Source organism: Balaenoptera physalus (genome assembly GCF_965194825.1).
Source record: "Balaenoptera physalus genome assembly, chromosome: 16".
NCBI lineage: Eukaryota > Metazoa > Chordata > Mammalia > Artiodactyla > Balaenopteridae > Balaenoptera > Balaenoptera physalus.
Genome location: NC_138898.1, coordinates 72030661 through 72049909, shown reverse-complemented (window position 1 = coordinate 72049909; position 19249 = coordinate 72030661). Strand labels below are relative to the sequence as shown.

The following is a 19249-nucleotide window of genomic DNA, read 5'->3' as shown; positions in this document are numbered from 1 at the left end:
GTTGTGGCTCACGGGCCTAGTTGCTCCACGGCATATGGGATCTTCCCAGGCCAGGGCGCGAACCCGCATCCCCTGCATTGGCAGGCAGACTCTTAACCACTGCGCCACCAGGGAAGCTCTGATTTTTTTCATTTTACCATCTATGTACATACCGCTTTAAAGGGAGACCAAACACAATTTTTCGTTAGCACGATGGGCCACATTAAGTGTTTGGAGATGAAAGTGTAATCATCCTGTAGTCCTCTGGGCTGGTAGATTTTGGGAGTCTGTCTTAACTTCTGGACACCTGCTACCGTATAGGTGTATGTAAGGCCAGATCGAGAAGATCTTTCTCTAATAGTCCTTGGACTTTTAGCTTGCAGAATCAGTATCAACTCTAAGTTGGAATGAATGTGTGAAATCAATATGGAGCCAAAAAAATCAACAACAGGCTCCAGTACCTTTTTAAGAAAATGTATATTACGTTGTCATAACCTGAAAATCAGCCTCATTTTGAAATGACACATATACTTACCTTAAAATACTAAACAGTTGTGAGTTGTAATAGAAATAGGTGTCTAAAATGTATCCATGATGACAGTCTGTGTATCTGACAAACACATGACAAATCCTGAATTACTCATGGGCTCATCCCAAATGTCTTGTAACCCTGCCTTTGCGATTCCTCACCAACCAAGAAGGTTTATTTTCTAGAGTTTGTATTATGAAAACATACAGTTTTCCCTCCAAATTAATTTATAATTATAAACTGCTTTTTTCCCCAACAAAATTCCTTCCTTCGCCTGGTTAAATCACTTAGAAGGAAAAGACCCAGATCCAAATCCAGAAGACAGGATTGAAATTCTTGCTTGACCATGCACTTGTTGACATTAGCATCTTACTGGTTTTTCATCTATGAACAGTAATAATAACTTATATTTACACAAGTGCTTTAAATTGTGCAAAGCACTCCAGTATCCATTACTCATTTGAGGTAGAGCTCGCACTGAATGCATTCCAAAAATACTGAGGCCATGAGTGAGAAGGATGAATCTATGATCTATGTGCAAACTACCGGTGACTTTTTTTCAGATGTTGCCTCACCAGTGTTACCACACACTGGAAAGATCAGACCTGGAGCTGCTGCAGGGTCTTGCAGTTTTGTCTGTCCACCATTTGCCTTCACATAAATGTACTGCATGAAATAATTACCGCCGCATGTGTCAACGTTGGGCTGACAGTGCTTTCTTTTGTTTCAGATCGGGCAGTATATCATGTCCCTCCCCCTGAACCTTGAGCCATTCGTGACTCAGGAGGACTCAGCCCTAGAGCTGGCTTTGCACGCTGGAAAGCTGCCGTTTCCTCCTGAGCAAGGTAAGAGAGACCTGCAGGAAAGAGAGCGGCGGGCTTGGATGTGATCGCATGCCCCTTGTAACGCCTTACCCTCCTCATACCCGTCCTCCACGCTCGCACTGAAATAGTTGTCAAAGTGTACAGTCGTGGCTGAGAAAGATTGGGGTTCTCTTTTTGCACCCTCTGAGGGACTTCTGTGGGACAGAGTGGATTAGGGAGGGCTCACTGTATGCAGGGCATCCCTGGGGAACTCCCCCAGTGCCGTCAGTTGGGAGGTGGTGGCAGGTGGGCCTGGGGTCGTAGGCATTCATTGGTGATAGAAGGGAGGTCACAGGGCAAGGGGCCCGCCAGGTGTTTTCTCTCCCTCTGCTCCCCCTCTGTGTGGGCCACCTGTCAAGTAAAGTGGCACCTCATAAGAAGAGTTTTTCTTGTCAAGACAGTAATAAACTCTTCAGGGTAGAGGTTAACACTTCTGTCCAAATGCCCCTGGCTGTAGTGAGCTTCCAACTCCCCAAGGCTCATGGGTCTCTAAACTGGCAAGGTAAAAAAATACAATACGTTAACACTTTTCCTTTTTCTCATTGTCTGGGCCTGACAGATTTGAACAGGGACCACATACTCTCTGATCCAAAATCATCTTATCCCTAACATTGGGCATTATAGGCCTCCCTCTGTAATACTGAATAGACAGAAAAAAAATCACTTGGTATATAAAGGATTCAGCAGCTCAAGAGAAGGTACCGCACTGAAAATAAAATCACATTGAAAGGTTAAAAATAAAGGGTGGCTAAAAGGCATCTCATGTAAATTCAAATAAAAAGAAAACAAGATGACTGCATCACTATTAAAGAAGTTGAATCAAATCAAAAGATAATAAATGAGACTAAATGATTCTTTATGTCAATAACAGGTGGATTCCACGGTGAACCTGTAGTAGTCAGGTACCCTTTTGTGGCCAGTAACACAGCACTGAAGTATATAAAGAAGAAGCTGGCAGACGTATAATGACAAAACCACATTAGTACTGAGAAAATCTTGTACCTCTCATTTAGGCTTTGACAGATCAAAAAGGAAAATTAACGAGAAGAAAAGAGGAATTGTTCTGTATAATCAGCACATTTGATTGAATCAATATGTCAAGATTTTTATCCCACAGAGAATAGGCATAGTTGTCAAATTTCCATAAACTGTTTGCAAAAGTAATACAAATAAAATCTCCATAAGTTTCATAGGATTATAAATATTAATGGTACTTATATAATTTTTGAAAAAAAAATTCTATTTAAAATTCAGATTTAAAATGTGAAACCTGCTAAGCTAAACTATGAGTGACTATTAATAATCTTCATGATAGGGAAGGGAAGACTTTTTTGAAATGAAAGATAGAAACTGTAAAAGAGGGGACTTCCCTGGTGGTCCAGTGGCTAAGACTCCGTGCTCCCAATGCAGAGGGCCCGGGTTTGATCCCTGGTCAGGGAACTAGATCCCACATGCCACAACTAAAGATCCTGCATGCTGCAACTAAGATCCCGCGTGCCGCAACTAAGACCCAGTGCAGCCAAATAAATAAATAAATATTAAAAAAAAAAAAGAAACTGTAAAGGAAATTGAAAGATAAATGATAAACTGGAAAAAAATAGCAACATATATGATAGATGATGGTTAATATCCTCATTTTATAAAAGTTCTTACAAGTCAGTAAGAAAAAGATGAACACCCACAGAAAAATAAGTAAACAACATGAAGGCATTCAGATAAGCTAAAACATAAAGAAATGTTTTAACTTTAGTAATCCTCAAAGAGCTGCAAATGAAAGTAGGATGGATCATTTTACAACCTATCAAATTGACTATATATACATGCATATATTTTATTTTATTTTATTTTATTTATTTTTAAAATAAATTTAATTAATTAATTAATTTATTTATTTATTTTGGCTGTGTTGGGTCTTTGTTGCTGCACGCGGGCTTTCTCTAGTTGTGGCGAGCGGCAGCTACTCTTCTTTGCGGTGCGCGGGCTTCCCATTGCGGTGGCTTCTCTTGTTGTGGAGCATGGGCTCTAGGCACACGGGCTTCAGTAGCTGTGGCACACAGGCTCAGTAGTTGTGGCACACGGGCCCTAGAGCACAGGCTCCGTAGTTGTGGCACACGGGCTTAGTTGCCCTGTGGCATGTGGGATCTTCCCAGACCAGGGCTTGAACCTGTGTCCCCTGCATTGGCAGGCGGATTCTTAACCACTGCGCCACCAGGGAAGCCCCATGCATATATTTTAAGTGTTTATGCTTAATATTGGCAAGATGGAGGAAAACAGTTTAAATTGTACAGTTTGAATTTCTGAAGGGCTATTTGACATAAGATCAAAGACCTTAGAGATGTGCATACCTTTTAGATCGGGAATTCTACTGCTAGATAATTATGCTAATAAAATAACCATGAGTGTAACTCCATGAATGTTCATCCCAGCATTGTTTATAAAAGCAAAACATTAAAAAGAAAAATAAATGTGAAACTCTAGAAATTTTGATTAAACTGTTTTTGTACATCCGTATAGTTATATACAGCCATTAAAATGATATTATAAAAAATATTTAATGACATACATATATTCTCAGCATATTGAGTGTGAAGAATGGTTATAAAATAATATATGCAGTATGAGTCCATTTAAAAAAAACCCGCTGTGCATGTAAGCACAAGGAGAAGAGACTAGGGGACTTCCCTGACAATCCAGTGGTTAGGACTCTGAGCTTTCACTGCCGAGAGCATGGGTTTGATCGCTGGTCGGTTGGGGAAGTAAGATGCCACAAGCTGCACAGCAAGGCCAAAAAAAAAAAAAAAAAAGACTAGGGCTTCCCTGGTGGCGCAGTGGTTGAGAGTCTGCCTGCTGATGCAGGGGACACGGGTTCGAGCCCTGGTCTGGGAAGATCCCACATGCCGCGGAGCGACTGGGCCCGTGAGCCACAACTACTGAGCCTGCGCGTCTGGAGCCTGTGCTCCGCAACAAGAGAGGCTGCGATAGTGAGAGGCCCGCGCACCGCGATGAAGAGTGGCCCCCACTTGCCGCAACTAGAGAAAGCCCTCGCGCAGAAACGAAGACCCAACACAGCCAAAAATAAATATTTAAAAAAAAAAAATTAAAAAAAAAAAAAAAAAAAAAGACTAGAGAACGTTCACACCACTATCAATTGGTATATCCACTTTGGAAACAGTTTGGCATTTTCTAGTAAAAGTGACAGTGTGCATACCCTCTGGCCTATCAGTTTTACTCCCAGATATATATCCTAGAACCTCTTCCATGTGTGCCCCCCACATATATTTATAAGGATATTTGTGGTGACGTGGTAATAGCCCCAAACTGGAAGTAACCTGAGTGTCCACCAACAGTAAAGTGGACACCTACGTTATGGTACAGTCATGGGATGAAATAGTATGCAGTATTAAAAGTGAACAAGCTACAGCTATACATAATGACATGGATGATTCTCACAGTCACATGATGGAGCAAAAGAAATAAGACAGAAAGAATCTGAACAGCCAAAGTTAGAAGGCTTGCTGGGGGTTGCATAACTGGGGAGAGGCTGCAGAGCGGGGTACCTGGGATCCTGCTGCGTGTGCTTGGAGGGGCATGTGAGAGCTTTCGGGTACCGGCAGTGGCCTTTTTCTTGAACATAGAGGTGATTGCGTTGGCATTGGCTTTATAGTTGTTCTGTAAAACATGTAATGTGTTTTATACATTCTACCATGTGTATGGTATATCTCATGATTTAAACAAAGGAAAAAACCAAAGATAAGACCCTAGGAGAATAAATCGATAAAGGTTGTCTGGAGGGTGGTTTCTATCCAGAGTTAAAGTAAACCCATCCTTTTTGATCCAGCAGTTCTTCTTTTAGATGCCCATTCCAGAGAAATCCATGCTTATGTGCCCACGGAGGTGCATATGAGGTGGTTCATTGCAGAATTGTTTGTAATAGCAAAAAATTAGAAAACCCAAATGTCTATCACTCAGGGAGTAGGTAGGTATATTGTGATGTATCCATAATGGAGAAAATTTCTCTTTGATTTTCTTTATAAGAGGTAGAACTATTTGAACTTAGAGATAAGATCTTCAGAAATATGGATCTTACATTGTTAAGACAAAAAAGCAAGATACAAAATAATACATACAATATTATTTATGTTTTGAAAAAGCCCCACCCTGTGTATTTCTGTACATACATACGCACATAAAAGCATTGAAAATAGGTCTGGCAGAACACGTACCAAACTGGTATCAGTGGCCACCTCTGGGCAGGGAAGTGGCAGCAGAGATGTGAAGTATGGTTAGTTTTTACTCATGATATTTATGTACTGTCTGAAATTTTAAAATTAGAATATATTTCTCTATTGTATGTTAAAAATATATGTAAACTACAATGCTAGTAATAGTTATTGAAGGGTAATGAGTTTATGTGAGTTTTTTTAATTCAATTTTTCTATATATATATTTATTGATATAATATTAATATATTAGTTTCAGGTATGCAACATAATAATCTGATATATGTATACACTACAAAGTGATCCCCACAAGAAGTCTAGTTACCATCTGTCACCATACAGTTGACCCCCTTCACCCTTTTTGCCTCCTCCCTTAATTCTCTTCCCCTGTGATAACCACCAATCTGTTCTCTGTATCTGTGAGTTTTGTTTTGTTTCATTTGTTCGTTTGTTTTGATTTTCAGATTCCATATATAAGTGAAATCGTACAGTATTGGTCTTTCTCTGACTGACTTATTTCACTTAGCATAATACCCTCAGGGTCCATCAGTGTTGTTGAAATTGACAAGATTTCTCTCTTTTTTATGGCTGAATAGTATTCCATTGTGTATATATACCACATCTTATTTATCCATTCATCCATTGATGGACACTTAGGTTGTTTCCATATCTTGGCTATTGTAAATAATGCTGTGATGAACATAGGGGTGTGTATGTCTTTTTGAATTTGTTTTTGTTTTCTTTGGATAAATACCCAGAAGTGGAATATCTGGGTCATATGGTGGTTCTATTTTTAATTTTTTGAGGGACCTCCATACTGTTTTCCATGGTGGCTGCAGTAATTTACATTCCCACCAACAGTGTATGATGAGGGTTCCTTTCTTTCTACAACCAAAACTTGTTATTTCTTGTCTTATTGATAGTAGCCATTCTGACAGGTGTGAGATGATACTTCATTGTGGTTTTGATTAACATCTCCCTGATTATTACTGATGTTGAGCATCTTTTAGTGTGCCTGTTGACCATCTGTATGTCTTCTTTGGAAAAATGTCCATTCAGCTCCTCTGCCCATTTTTTAATCAGATTGTTGTTTTTTGTTATTGAGTTGTATGAGTTCTTTATATATTTTGGATATTAGCCCCTTATTGATTATATGATTTGCAAATACAGTAGTGCCCCCTTATCCACAGGGGATGTGTTCCAAGACTGCCAATGGATGCCTGAAACTATGGATAGTACTGAACCCTGTATATACTGTGTTTTCTCCTATACTAATGGGTGGGTGGTATATACAGTAACAATACACTGGACAAAGGGATGACTCATGTCCCAGGCGGGACAGGGTGGGGCAGGGTGGGGCAGGGTGGGACAGGGTGATATTTCATCATGCTACTTAGTGCATTTTAAAGCTTGCTATATGAATTGGTTTTTTCTGGAATTTTCCATTTACTATTTTTGGACTGTAGTTGACTTTAGGTAACTGAAACCTCAAAAAGCAAAACCACAGACAAGGGGGGACTACTGTATCTTCTTCCATTCAGTAGGTTGGCTTTTTGTTCTGTTGATGGTTTCCTTTGCTGTACAGGAGCTTTTTGTTTGTTTATTTATTTTAAAAATTTATTTATTTATTTATTTATTTATTTATTTTTGACTGTGTTGGGTCTTCGTTGCTGTGCGTGGGCTTTCTGTAGCTGTGGCAACTGGGGACTACTCTTCGTTGCAGTGTGCAGGCTTCTCATTGCTGTGGCTTCTCTGTTGTGGAGCACGGGCTCTAGGCACGGCTTCAGTAGTTATGGCTCATGGGCTGTAGAGCGCAGGCTCAGTAGTTGTGGCACATGGGCTTAGTTGCTCCACAGCATGTGGGATCTTCCTGGACCAGGGCTCAAACCCATGTCCCCTGCATTGGCAGGCGGATTCTTAACCACTGCACCACCAGGGAAGCCCCCAGGAGCTTTTTAGTTTGATGTAGTTCATTTGTTTATTTTTTCTTTTGTTGCCATTGCCTCTGGAGTCAGATCCCAAAAAATATTGCTAAGAACAGTGTCACGGAGCTTACTGCCTAGGTATTCTATGGTTTTTGGTTTTACGTTCAAGTCTTTAATCCATTTTGAGTTAATTTTTGTATATGATGTAAGACAGTGGTCCAGTTTCATTCTTTTGCATGTGGTTGTCCAGTTTTGCCAGCACCGTTTATTGAAGAGGCTGTCCTGTCCACTTTGTATATTTTTGCTTCCTTTGTCACAAATTAATTGACCATATATGTGTGGGTTTATTTCTGGGCTCTGTAATCTGTTATATTGATCTATGTGTTTTTATGCCAATACCATACCGTTTTGATTACTATAGCTTTGTAATATAGTTTGAAATCAGGGAGTGTGATATCTCCAGCTTTGTTCTTCTTTCTCAAGATTGCTTTGGTTATTTAGGGTCTTTTGTGGTTCCATACAAATTTTATAATTATTTGTTCTAATTATGTGAAAAATACCATTGAAATTTTGATAGGGATTGCATTGAATCTGTAGATTGCTTTGGGTAGTATGGGCATTTTAACAATATTAATTCTTCCAGTCCATGACCATGGAATATCTGTTCATTTATTTGTGTCTTTTTAAATTTCTTCCATCAGTGTCTCACAGTTTTCAGTATACAGGTGGTTCACTTCCTTGGTTAAATTTACTCCTGGGTATTTTTCTTTTTGATGCAATTGTAAATGGGATTGCTTTGCTGATTTCCTTTTCTGATAGTTTGTTATTAGTGTACAGAAACCCAATCAATATTCTTTATATTGATTTTATATCCTGCAACTTTACTGAATTCATTCATTAGTTCTAAGAGTTTTTTGCTGGAGTCTTTTAACGTTTTCTACATGTAGAATCGTGTCATCTGCAAATAGTGATGGTTTTACTTCTTCCTTTCCTATTTGGATGCCTTTTATTTCTTTTTCTCGCCTAATTACCATGATTAGGACTACCAATACTAAGTTGAATAAAAGTGGCAAGAGTGGGCATCCTTGTCTTGTTCCTGATCTTAGAGGAGAAACTTTCAGCTTTTCATCAGTGAGTATGATGTTAGCTGTGGGGTTGTCATATACGGCCCTTATTATGTTGAGGTACTCACTCTATACTTACTTTGTTGAGAGTTTTTATCGTAAATGGATGTTTGAATTTTGTCAAATGTCAATTGAGATGATCCTATGATTTTTATCCTTCATTTTGTCAATGTGGTATATCACATTGATTTGTGAATATTGTATCCCTGGGATAAATCCCGCTTGATCATGGTGTATGATCTTTTTAATGTATCGTTGAATTTCGTTTGCTAATATTTTGTTGAGAATTTTTGCATCTATGTTCATCAGGGATATTGGCCTGTAGTTTTATTTTTTTGTGGTGTCTTTTCTGGTTTTGGTATCAGAGTAATGCTATTCTTATAAATGAAGTTTGGAAATGTTCCCCCCTCTTCAGTTTTTTGGAAGAGTTTGAGATGGATATGTATTATATCTTCTTTGAATGTTTGGTAGAATTCATCAGTGAAGCTGTGTTGTCCTGGACTTACATTTGTTGGGAGGTTTTTGATTACTGACTCAATCTCCTTTCTAGTAATTGGTCTATTCAGATTTTCTATTTCTTCATGGGTCAATCTTAGAAGATTGTATGTTTCTAAGAAGTTATCCGTTTCTTTTATGTTATCCAGTTTTTTGGTGTATAATTGTTCATAGTAGTCTTTTATGATCCTTTGTATTTCTATGGTATCATTCTCCTCTTTTCATTTCTGCTTTTATTTATTTGAGCCTTCTCTCTTTTTTTCTTGGTGAGTCTAGCTAAAGGTTTGTCAATTTTGTTTATCCTTTCAAAGAACCAGCTCTTAGTTTTATTGATCTTTTCTATTGTTTTTCAGTCTCTATTTCATTTATTTCCATTCTCATCTTTATTATTTACTTCCTTCTACTAACTTCGGGCTTCATTTATTCTTCTTTTTTCTAGCTCTTTTAGGTGTTAAGTTAGATTATTTATTTGAAAATTTTCTTGTTTCTTGAGGTAGTTCTGTATTGTTTTGAACTTCCTGCTTAGAACTGCTTTTGCTGCATTCTATAAGTTGAGGTGGTTGTATTTCCATTTTCATTTGTTTCAAGGTATTTTTGATTTCCCTTATGATTTCTTCATTGACCCATTGGTTGTTCAGTAGCATGTTGTTTAATCTCCACATATTTGTGATTTTTCCAGTTTTCTTCTTGATTTCTAGTGTCATACCATTGTGATTGGAAAAGATGCTTGATATGATTTCAATCTTCTTAAATTTATTGACTTGTTTTGTGGCCTAACATGTGATCTGTCCTGGAGAATGTTCCATGTAAACTTGAGAAGAATGTGTATTCTGCTGCTGCTGCTTTTTGGCTGGAATGTTTCATATATATATACATACACACACACACACATATATACATGTGGCCATCTAGTCTAACAGGTTATTTGAGGCTGATATTTTCTTGATTTTCTGTCTGGATGATCTATGCAATGATGTAAGTGGGATATTAAAGCCCCCTACTATTATTGTATTGCTGTCAATTTCTCCCTTTAGACGTGTTAATATTCGCTTTATATATTTAGGTGCTTCTATGTTGGGTGCATAAATGTTTACAAATGTTACATCCTCTTGATGGACTGACCCCTTAATCATTATGTAATGACATTCTTTGTCTTTTATTACATTCTTTGTTTTAAAGTCTGTTTTGTCTGATATAAGTATAGCTACACTGGCTTTCTTTTCATTTCCATTTGCATGGAAAATCTTTTTCTATCCCTTCACTTTCAGTCTGTGTGTGTCCTTAGATCTGAAGTGAGTCTCTTTTAGGAAGCATAGATGAGTCTTGTTTTTTAATCCATTCAGCCACTCTGTGTCTTTTAATTGGAGAATTTAGTCCATTTACATTTAAAGTAGTAAGTATGAACTTATTGCCGTTTTGTTCATTATTTTCTGGCTGTGTTGTAATTCCTCTATGTTCCTTCTTCTCTTCCCTTGTGGTTTGATGCATTTCTTTAGTATTATGTTTATATTCCTTTCTCATTATATTTTGTGTATCTACTATAGGTTTTTGATTTGTGCTTACTATGAGGTTCACATATAACAGTGTCTCTCTCTCTCTCTCTCTCTCTATATATATATAACATATATAAAATATACTATATTAGTATATATAAAAATATATATACTATATTAGCATATATAAAATATACTAATATATATTAAGTATATATATAAATATATATATTATATACTGCCAAATATATATATGGCAATATATTTTAAGTTGGTAGCAACTTAAATTTTTCTTTTTTTAATTTACTTATTTATTTTTTGGCTGCGTTGGGTCTTTGTTGTTGCGAACGGGCTTTCTCTAGTTGCGGCAAGCAGGGGCTACTCTTTGTTGCGGTGCGTGGGCTTCTCATTGTGTTGGCTTCTCTCGTTGTGGAGCACGGGCTTTAGGCGTGCAGGCTCCAGTAGTTGTGGCTCTCAGGCTCTAGAGTGCAGGCTCAGTAGCTGTGGTGCATGGGCTTAGTTGCTCCGCGGCTTGTGGGATCTTCCCAGACCAGGGCTCGAACCTGTGTCCCCTGCGTTGACAGGTGGATTCTTAACCACTACACCACCAGGGAAGCCCGGTAGCAACTTAAATTTGAATGCATTTTAAAAACTCTACATTTTTACTCCCCCCTGTCACATTAAATGTTTTTGATGTCATATTTTACGTCTTTTTATTTTGAGTATCCCTTAGCTAATTATTGTAGTTAATTTTACTACTTTTTTCTTTTAACTTTCATACTAGCTTTAAAAATGGTTAATCTACTACCTTTACTATATATTCATCTTTCACCAGAGAGATTTTTATTTTCATATGTTTTCTTGTTATTAGTACCTTTTCTTTTCAGCTTAAAGAAGACCCTTTAATATTTCGTATAAGGCTGGTTTAGTGGTGATGAACTCCTTTAACTTTTGCTTGTCTTGAAAACTATCTCTCTTTCAATTCTGAATGCTAGCCTTGCCTGGTAGAGTATTCTGGGTCGGAAGTTTTTTCCTTTCAGCACTTTGAATATAACATGCCAATCCCTCTGGCTTTCAGAGTTTCTGTTGAAAAATCAGCTGATAATCTTATGGTGGTTTCCTTGCACGTACAAGTTGTTTTTTTTTTTCTTGCTGTTTTTAAGATTCTCTCTTTAACTTCTGACATTTTAATTATAATGTATCTTGGTGTGGATCTCTTTGGGTTCATCTTGTTTGGAACTCTGTGTGTCCTGGACTTCAATGTCTGTTTCCTTCCCCAGGTTAGGGAAGTTTTTAGCCATTATTTCTTCAAATAAATTTTCTTCCCATTTCTCTCTCTCTTCTCCTTCTGGGACCCCTATAATGCAAATGTTATTCTACTTGATGTTGTCCCATAGGTCTCTTAAATTTTCTTCACTTTTTAAAATTCTTTTCTCCTTTTGCTGATCTGTTTGAATGAGTTCCACTGCTCTGTCTTCCAGGTCAGTGATTTGTTCTTCTACTTCATCTAGTCTGCTATTGAACCCCTCTAATGTATTTTTTAGTTCTCTTATTGTATTCTTCAGCTCTGCAGTTTCTGTTTGGTACTTTCTTATGTTTTCTATCTTTTTGTCGATGTTCTCATTATGTTCATCCATTCTTCGCCCAAGTTGGGTGAGCATCTTTACGACCATGAGTTTGAACTCTTTATCAGGTAGATTACCTATTTCTGTTTCATTAAGGCCTTTTTCTCAGGTTTTGTCTTATTCTTTCATTTGGAAACTATTCCTCTGTTTCCTCATTTTGCTTGACTCTCTATGTTGGCTTCTATGTAATAGGCAAAAGAGCCACCTCTCCCAGTCTTGAAGGAGTGACCTTGTATAGGAGATGAGCCTTATCGTTCACCTTTTCCCTAGCTCTTGGTTGTCTCTCAAACCTCTGTGATTGTCTAAGTAGCCTGGCTTATTCTTGATAGGCTCCAGTTGTTGAGGATGCACCAAGACCTGTCAGTGTTCCAAAGGGAATGATCTCACTCAGCACCCAGATTCAGGCTGATTGGAAGCCAGATACTCAGGCAGCAGCTTTTCAAGTATGCAGATGTATACAGTCCTATGGGACTGCAATCATAGACCCTGCTGACCTCCAGACTGGGAGATCTGGAGGTGTCTCCTGGGCAACAGTTGCAAGCATCGGGACTTCAGACGAGTGTATAAGCTCCTTGCTGGGAGGTACCAGTGAGCAGTGGTGAGGCCAAGGGAGGGTGCAAGAATGGTGCCTGCCTGCCTGCTTCCCTGAGAGCACCTCTGTAGCCCTTAGGTGTGTGGCAAACCTGAAGCCTATCCTCAGGTTGAAGCTCCAGGACAATTAAATGGCCCTTTTTCACCTGCGGACTGGGGATGTGGTTCAGTCTGCTGCATAGTGTCCTGGGTGTGATGTCCTGCCCAGAACTGGCTTTCTGATTGTTGCAGTCCTGTGCCCAGGAGCACAAGCCCCTCTGGTTATCAGAGCCAGGCAGTCGAGGTGTTCCCTGTGTGGACTGCACTTGCCCACTGGCATTAGCAAGGTTGGGGAGGAGCGCTGGGGGCAGGGCACACCTGTGCTTGTAGTGATGTGGGAGGAGAGTGTGGAGCGGGGTGCACCCTCAGCTTTCCCGAGGCCATGTCTGTGCCTGTCAACCTGCGCCCCAAGGGAGAGGGAGAGTGCTGGCGTTTTCCAGCCCCTTTGTCCCCGAGGTCAACCCTAGATACTCCCTGCCCCGCTGGCAGATGCTTTAGGATTAGCAGCTGAATCTCCTTCACACAAAATCCAGTCACCTCTCAAACTGCTGCCTATGCGCTGGTTCCTGGGGTGAGTCTGTGCACGAGCTCCTCAGCAGGAGTGCCTCAGATTCCCACAGACCCCGGGTCCCCTGCACATAAACTCCATTGGTTTCAAAGCCAGATGTTTTGGGGCCCTCGTCTGGCTGCAGGTCCCAGGGTTGGGGTGCCCGATGCGGGGCACAGACAGACCTCTTGCCGCTCAGGAAGGGGCTCTGCCCATGAGGTCCTGCCCTACCGTGTGGGGCTTGGTGAGGCTGTATGTCTGCCTCTCCTCCCCACCTTCATGGGGCCCTCCCCCACCTCCCTTGCTGTGGAGGAAGCTGCTCAGCTGGTGCTCAGTCCTTATGCAGTGGGTGTCACTTCATGAATAGTTGTGGGTGTGGTGTGCTGGGGGAGAGGTGAATTCAGGGGCTTCCTGTGCTGCCGTCTTGGACTCAAGGGCTCCAAGTGGTTCTTATTTCCATCTATTGGCTAATACACTTTTTAAGTTTAAAAATTTTTAAAACTTTTTTTTCATAGAACTTTTCACGTACACACACACTCACACGCAGAAGTAGTGAGAATAGTAGAAGGAAACGCAGACACTCATCACCTGGCTTCAAGAATGGCTTCTTGTTTCATGTATTCTGCTCACATTTTTTGCTAGAGTATTTAAATCACATCCCAGGCATCATGTTATTTCATCCATAAATATTTCATTATGTATCTCTTACTGATAAGGATTAAATTCAGGTTCAAATTCTTTGGCAAGAAAATGTGGTGCTATGTTTATCGTCTGTTGCCTTACATCAGGAAGAGCATAATGTCTTATTGTTCCACTGCAAATAAATATATACAGATTTAGTGAATATGTGATTGTTTTCATTTGCTCACTCGTTCATTCATTCACTCACTTAAGAAATGTTTATTAATCGTTCTGTGTGCTGGACTCTGGGTTGAGCATTGTTCAGAAGGAAAAACCTCCCGGCCATAAAGTAACATTTGAACAATGGTTGAATACATAACAACAACAAGAAGCTGATCTGGGTAATTTTTTTGTTTTTACCTTTCATTCAACGTTTTATTATGAAAATTTTCAAGCATACAGAAAATAGGAAAGAATTACCCAGTGAACTAGCATTCTAGTTCTAGGGTTTTTTTTCTTTTTTAAAAATTTTATTGGAGTATAGTTGATTTTCAGTGTTGTGTTAGTTTCTGGTGTACAGCAAACTGATTCAATTATACATATACGTATATTTTTTTTAATATTCTTTTCCATTATGGTGTATCACAGGATATTGAATATAGTTCCCTGTGCTATACAGTAGCAGGACCTTATTGTTTAGCCATCCTATATATAATAGTTGGCACTAGTTCTAGTTTTCTCCCATTTTAACATTGAAAGTTTTATGAAGCAGATGGCTAAACAGCCAATAGGAACTTTTTGGCTTAGATAAATGATGAGTAGGAGGGAGATTTAAAAATCATTGCGAGTCTTTTTCCTGTGAGGAAATTGAACTCTGGGAATTGTAAAGGGATGTGTCCAAGGGTCACAAACACAGTGGGTTAGAGCAGAGGCATTTGCAGGAAAACTGCAGCCTCCACGTGTCATGGTCCTCTTCCTTGGTGGAGTTACCAGGTTTGGCTGCAGTGGACTTGGGAGATCTGTGGAGGCAGCTGGAGCTGCCGTGGAGTCATGATTCTGGGCACTGGGGAAAAGTGCTTCCCAGGTGTGGGCAGTGGGCCCGGGAGGCTCCTGCACTCTCTGTGGCCCGGCTGACAGGCAGAGGGCCCAGCTCCTGGTTCCGGCAGGTCATCTGATGGGCAGGTGCAGCCTCTCTGCGGAGCTGCTGCTGCGTGGTGGGCCCCCGGGAAGAGCCAGCCCTGCGGGGACTATGGGTCAGGAAGGGGCCGCCGTCTGTCGTGGCCAGGCCATTGCTGAAGTCAGTGCAAAAGCTCAAGCGTTGCTGAGCCCAGCCTGACCTTTTAAAACCCCTTTTTCTTGAGATTTCTTTTCTTTCCTGCATTTTGTCTGTCTTGCTTCTCTTTCCTGGTTCTTGCCCTCACCCTCTGACTAATGATTCCCTGCCCACTTAAAAACCTCTGATGGCCCCTTAGGACCTACAGGACAAAATCCAAACCCCTCGTGGCCTGGTGTTGGGGACCTTCCCAGTCCTGCCCAGGGCAGTGCTTGCGGCCTCATCGCCTCCCTTTCTGTCTCTCCTGTGCCCCACATGCTCACATTCCAGCCACTCAGAAGGATTTTTTCTTCATTTTCAAAATTAAAAAAAAGTTTTGATTAAAAATGTACTGCCCTGAGACAGTCACTGGTAGCATGTGAGGGACTGTTCTCCCCGCGTGCTTTTCTCTGCGGATCTGCACGTACTCGCGCTTCGTCACAAGCTGGACCGTCTCACACGTGCTCTGTTTATCACGGGCACTTTTTAAAAACGAGTTTTGTTCTCTCTGCTCAGAATGCTCTTTTTCCTCATGTGCGTTTGGCAAACTGCCCATCTGTCCAAGTAAGCACAGGCACTCGCTCCTGGTTGTGGGCTCCCGCTGGTCTCAGAATGTGCAGTTGCTGCAGCACTGACCTCATTGAAGGCTGTCTTTGTTGCCTGGCCAGAGAGTGCCTGAAGGGCAGGGCCACCCAGGACAGCGCCAGACCCAGCAGGGTCTCCACAAATGGGACTTATGCAGTTAACACACGACTGCCCGCCACCCACTGTGTCCATGTGTCTGTGTCTCTGGGCTCCTCTTCCCCTGACCTGGAGGGTCTCCCAAGGCACCAGCCTAAGACTCTTACTCATTTTCACGTCTCCCTCTCATCCATTTCTATCAGCTTTCAGTTCTGTCCGACAACCCTAGAATCTAGGTGTTTGGTGCTCTGGCCTGTTAGGTTCAGCCCTTTCTGGGTCAGAGTCAGTGAGAAGGAGGTTTATCCCCCAAACCAGCCTCCCTCCCAGCTGCGTTTCTGGCCACACTATAGCCAGTCCAGTTCCAAGGCGGAAACGCTAGATCACACGTTACTGTCCTTGTCTTCATTTGTGTTTATCCTGTTTTGATTCTTAGCCTTCTGGCTTGTATTTGTTGTACAGATGCTCTATGTAAAACAGGTCACAGTTCTCAAAGAAAATAGATCACATCATCCCACCATTGCACTCACCGGTGTTGCCATGTTCCCACGTGCCCTTTGGGCTCCTCTGTAAGCAGATGGTGTTTACAAGTAACTTTATATTCTCTGTCACTATTATTATTAGTGGTGGTAATAGTAGCATTTTGCTTATCTTCTTCTAATTTTCCACTGCTTGGCTCCGTACTTACTTATAAAAAAATGTTGCTCTCATTTCTCCCCTTCTTTCCACTTCTGCTGCGGCGTGTCCCCCTTGCCCTCAGGCGTCTGGCCCGTGCCTCTCGTGCCTGGATGGCCGCTGCATCTCCCTCCTTCACCCCGCCCTGGCCTGGCAGGCCCTCCCAACATGGGCTCGTCTTCTCACAACCTTGCAGGGAAACTGCAGTCACCGCCTGCTCCCTACTACATGGGGTGCACGTGGTTCTCGGGGTGCCCTCCGTGACCCAGCCCAGTCCCCTAACACACTTCCCACTGCTCCCTGCACATACTCCCCCCACCCCCAATAATCATTCTAGCACTAATGGCTACCGTGCACATGGCACTAAGCGTGCGGAAGGGCCCACGCGAGGGCCCCGTGTAATTCCCACAGCAGCCCTGAAAAGCCAGGACTGATGTTATCTGTATTTTACCGATGAAGTGAACAGTCAGGCGGCACCCGGCTCGTTAGTGGTAGGCTTGGTCTTGAACCCAGGTCTCGGTTCTGATGTGCTGCCTGTGTCTTCAGCACTGCCGTCTGTCTCCTGCTGGGCTGTGCCAGCTCTCCACCCTCTCACCTGTGATGTGGCCCCGCTCCCTCTTGCTCTGTCTGCAGAACCCCTCCTGGCCTGCCTGGCTGCTCTGCCCCCAGCCTTTGAGACCTCTGAGGTTGTCCCGCCTCACCTGATTGCTTTCTTTTCTGAATCCTCATTGTACTGAGTCAATACCAGTTGACCTAAGGTGTAACTGTCCTCTGTTTCCTGCGTTGCCCATTGAGACTGTAGCTTTGTGTATTGCATGTGGCACCTATCATGGGACCTGGTCACCCCGAAGAGCCCCGTAAGAGCTGTCGGTGGCCGGTTCTTCCTGGCCAGGCTGTGTTTCTTTGGGTGACCCTCTTTCCCTTTCCAGGGGACGAACTGCCCGAGCTGGACAACATGGCCGACAGCTGGCTGGGCTCTGTCGCCAGAGCCACGATGCAGACCTACTGTGACGCGGTCCTCCAGATCCCTGAGCTCACCCCGCACTCCACCAAGCAGCTGGCCACCGACATTGGTGGGTCCCTGGGACGGGTGGTGGGGGGGTCAGCTCTGGCCTGTTGCATCCGTCAGGCCCCCTACCCTCCTGGACCGTCGTCCCAGGTCTCCTCTCAACTTCAGCTCTGGGCTTGTCTGTGAAGCTCTGTTAAAAATGTGGACTCCCCAGGCCCCACCCCCAGAGATTCTGACGTAATAAGCCTGGATAGAAGCCTAGACACCAGTGTTTTGACAGGTGTCCCCGTGGACTCGGATAGCTGCTGAGGCTGAGAGCCATTAAGGGGCGCTTTGCCGAGATGGGTTGGGATGAGTGAGGCAGACTTGCGTGATGCCGCCTTGCCCCGCCTGGCCTTCTGCCCATCGACAGAATCATCATGCAAACTGACGTTGAATGAGCTCTCACTGTGCGCAGGCATGCCAGGTGCTGAGCCAAGCACTCGTACCCACTGGCTTACGCAATCTTCAAAACTCCCCTGTGAGCTCAGCGCCCCTGCCTTCGTCACACTGATAAGGAAGCAGGGGCACCCAGCCAGGGTGGCCCCGTGGTCTCCATCCAAGTACCTGCCTGCCCCCCGGGTCACAGGGGCGTGTGCCCACCTGCTCCTGCTGGCGCACGTCCCTGGAGGTGATGCCGCCTGCAGGGTGCTCTGAGGCGGGGGGTACTGCAGGCAGGTGGTCGGGGCGTCTCCCCAGCCTCTTGGTATCGGTCCATTGCCTGCCTGTTCTTTAGCTGGAGGCAGCTCTTGGAGCGGGCGAGGGAGAGGGTGGTGGGAGCCTTAAAGATTAGCTCCTTGGGGACCCAGCCAGAGCTTTGCCCTGGGTGACCCCAGGCCCGAGCCAGCCTCTTGTTTTGCTGAGGAAGAAGTGGAAGTGAGGCCCTTTGCTCCGGGTCCCAGAGCAGTGAGTGATGGGGCCAGGCCTGGAACCCAGCTGCCCCAACTCCCGGCTGTGTTCATTCGTGGTCAGCTCTCAGCAGTTACAGGGCAGCAGCCAGCTTTTGTCATCTCACTGGGTACAGGTTCAGAGAAGAGATGAAGGGGTTCAGATGCTCGTCGGTGGTCCCTGTTAGCATAGGCGGGAGCATTGAGGGGAGAACCAGCGGAACTAGTGTGTGAGATGTGGGGGTGGTCCCTAGAGTTCACTGGTCCACACCGCGTTGCCCTCCGTGTTAAGCTGCCGTCCACATCCATCGGCTCACTCGCTCAGCGTTGACTGAGTGTCTGTTACGTGCCAGCCGTCGCGCTAGGAGATGGGATGCAAGAGAGGTTTGGACGGTTCCTGTGCTCACTGAGCTTACGCCGTGAGGGAGCGTGCTTAGGGGCCAGGAAGCTGCCAGGTGGTAACACGATAGAGAACGGAGAGGTCTGTGGCAGTGTGTGGCCACCTTAAAGACGCTCAAATTAAATATTAAAATATAACAAAACCAAAAACACTCTTGCTGTCTGAACAGAAGACGTCATGGTAGATCATGGGCTGCCG

At 43.0% G+C, this 19249-nt stretch overlaps 1 protein-coding gene across 4 annotated transcripts in view; it reads left to right on the top strand.

The window, feature by feature from the left end:
• COG7 (component of oligomeric golgi complex 7) overlaps nt 1-19249 on the top strand; it is a 76761-nt gene that overhangs the window by 55934 nt on the left and 1578 nt on the right. Inside the window, exons 15-16 of one of the 4 annotated variants that reach the window (XM_082430993.1) lie at nt 1239-1353; nt 17646-17789. In XM_082430993.1, coding sequence (XP_082287119.1) covers nt 1239-1353; nt 17646-17789 — 259 coding nt within the window. The other 3 variants (XM_082430995.1, XM_082430996.1, XM_082430994.1) reach the window with 3 other exon arrangements.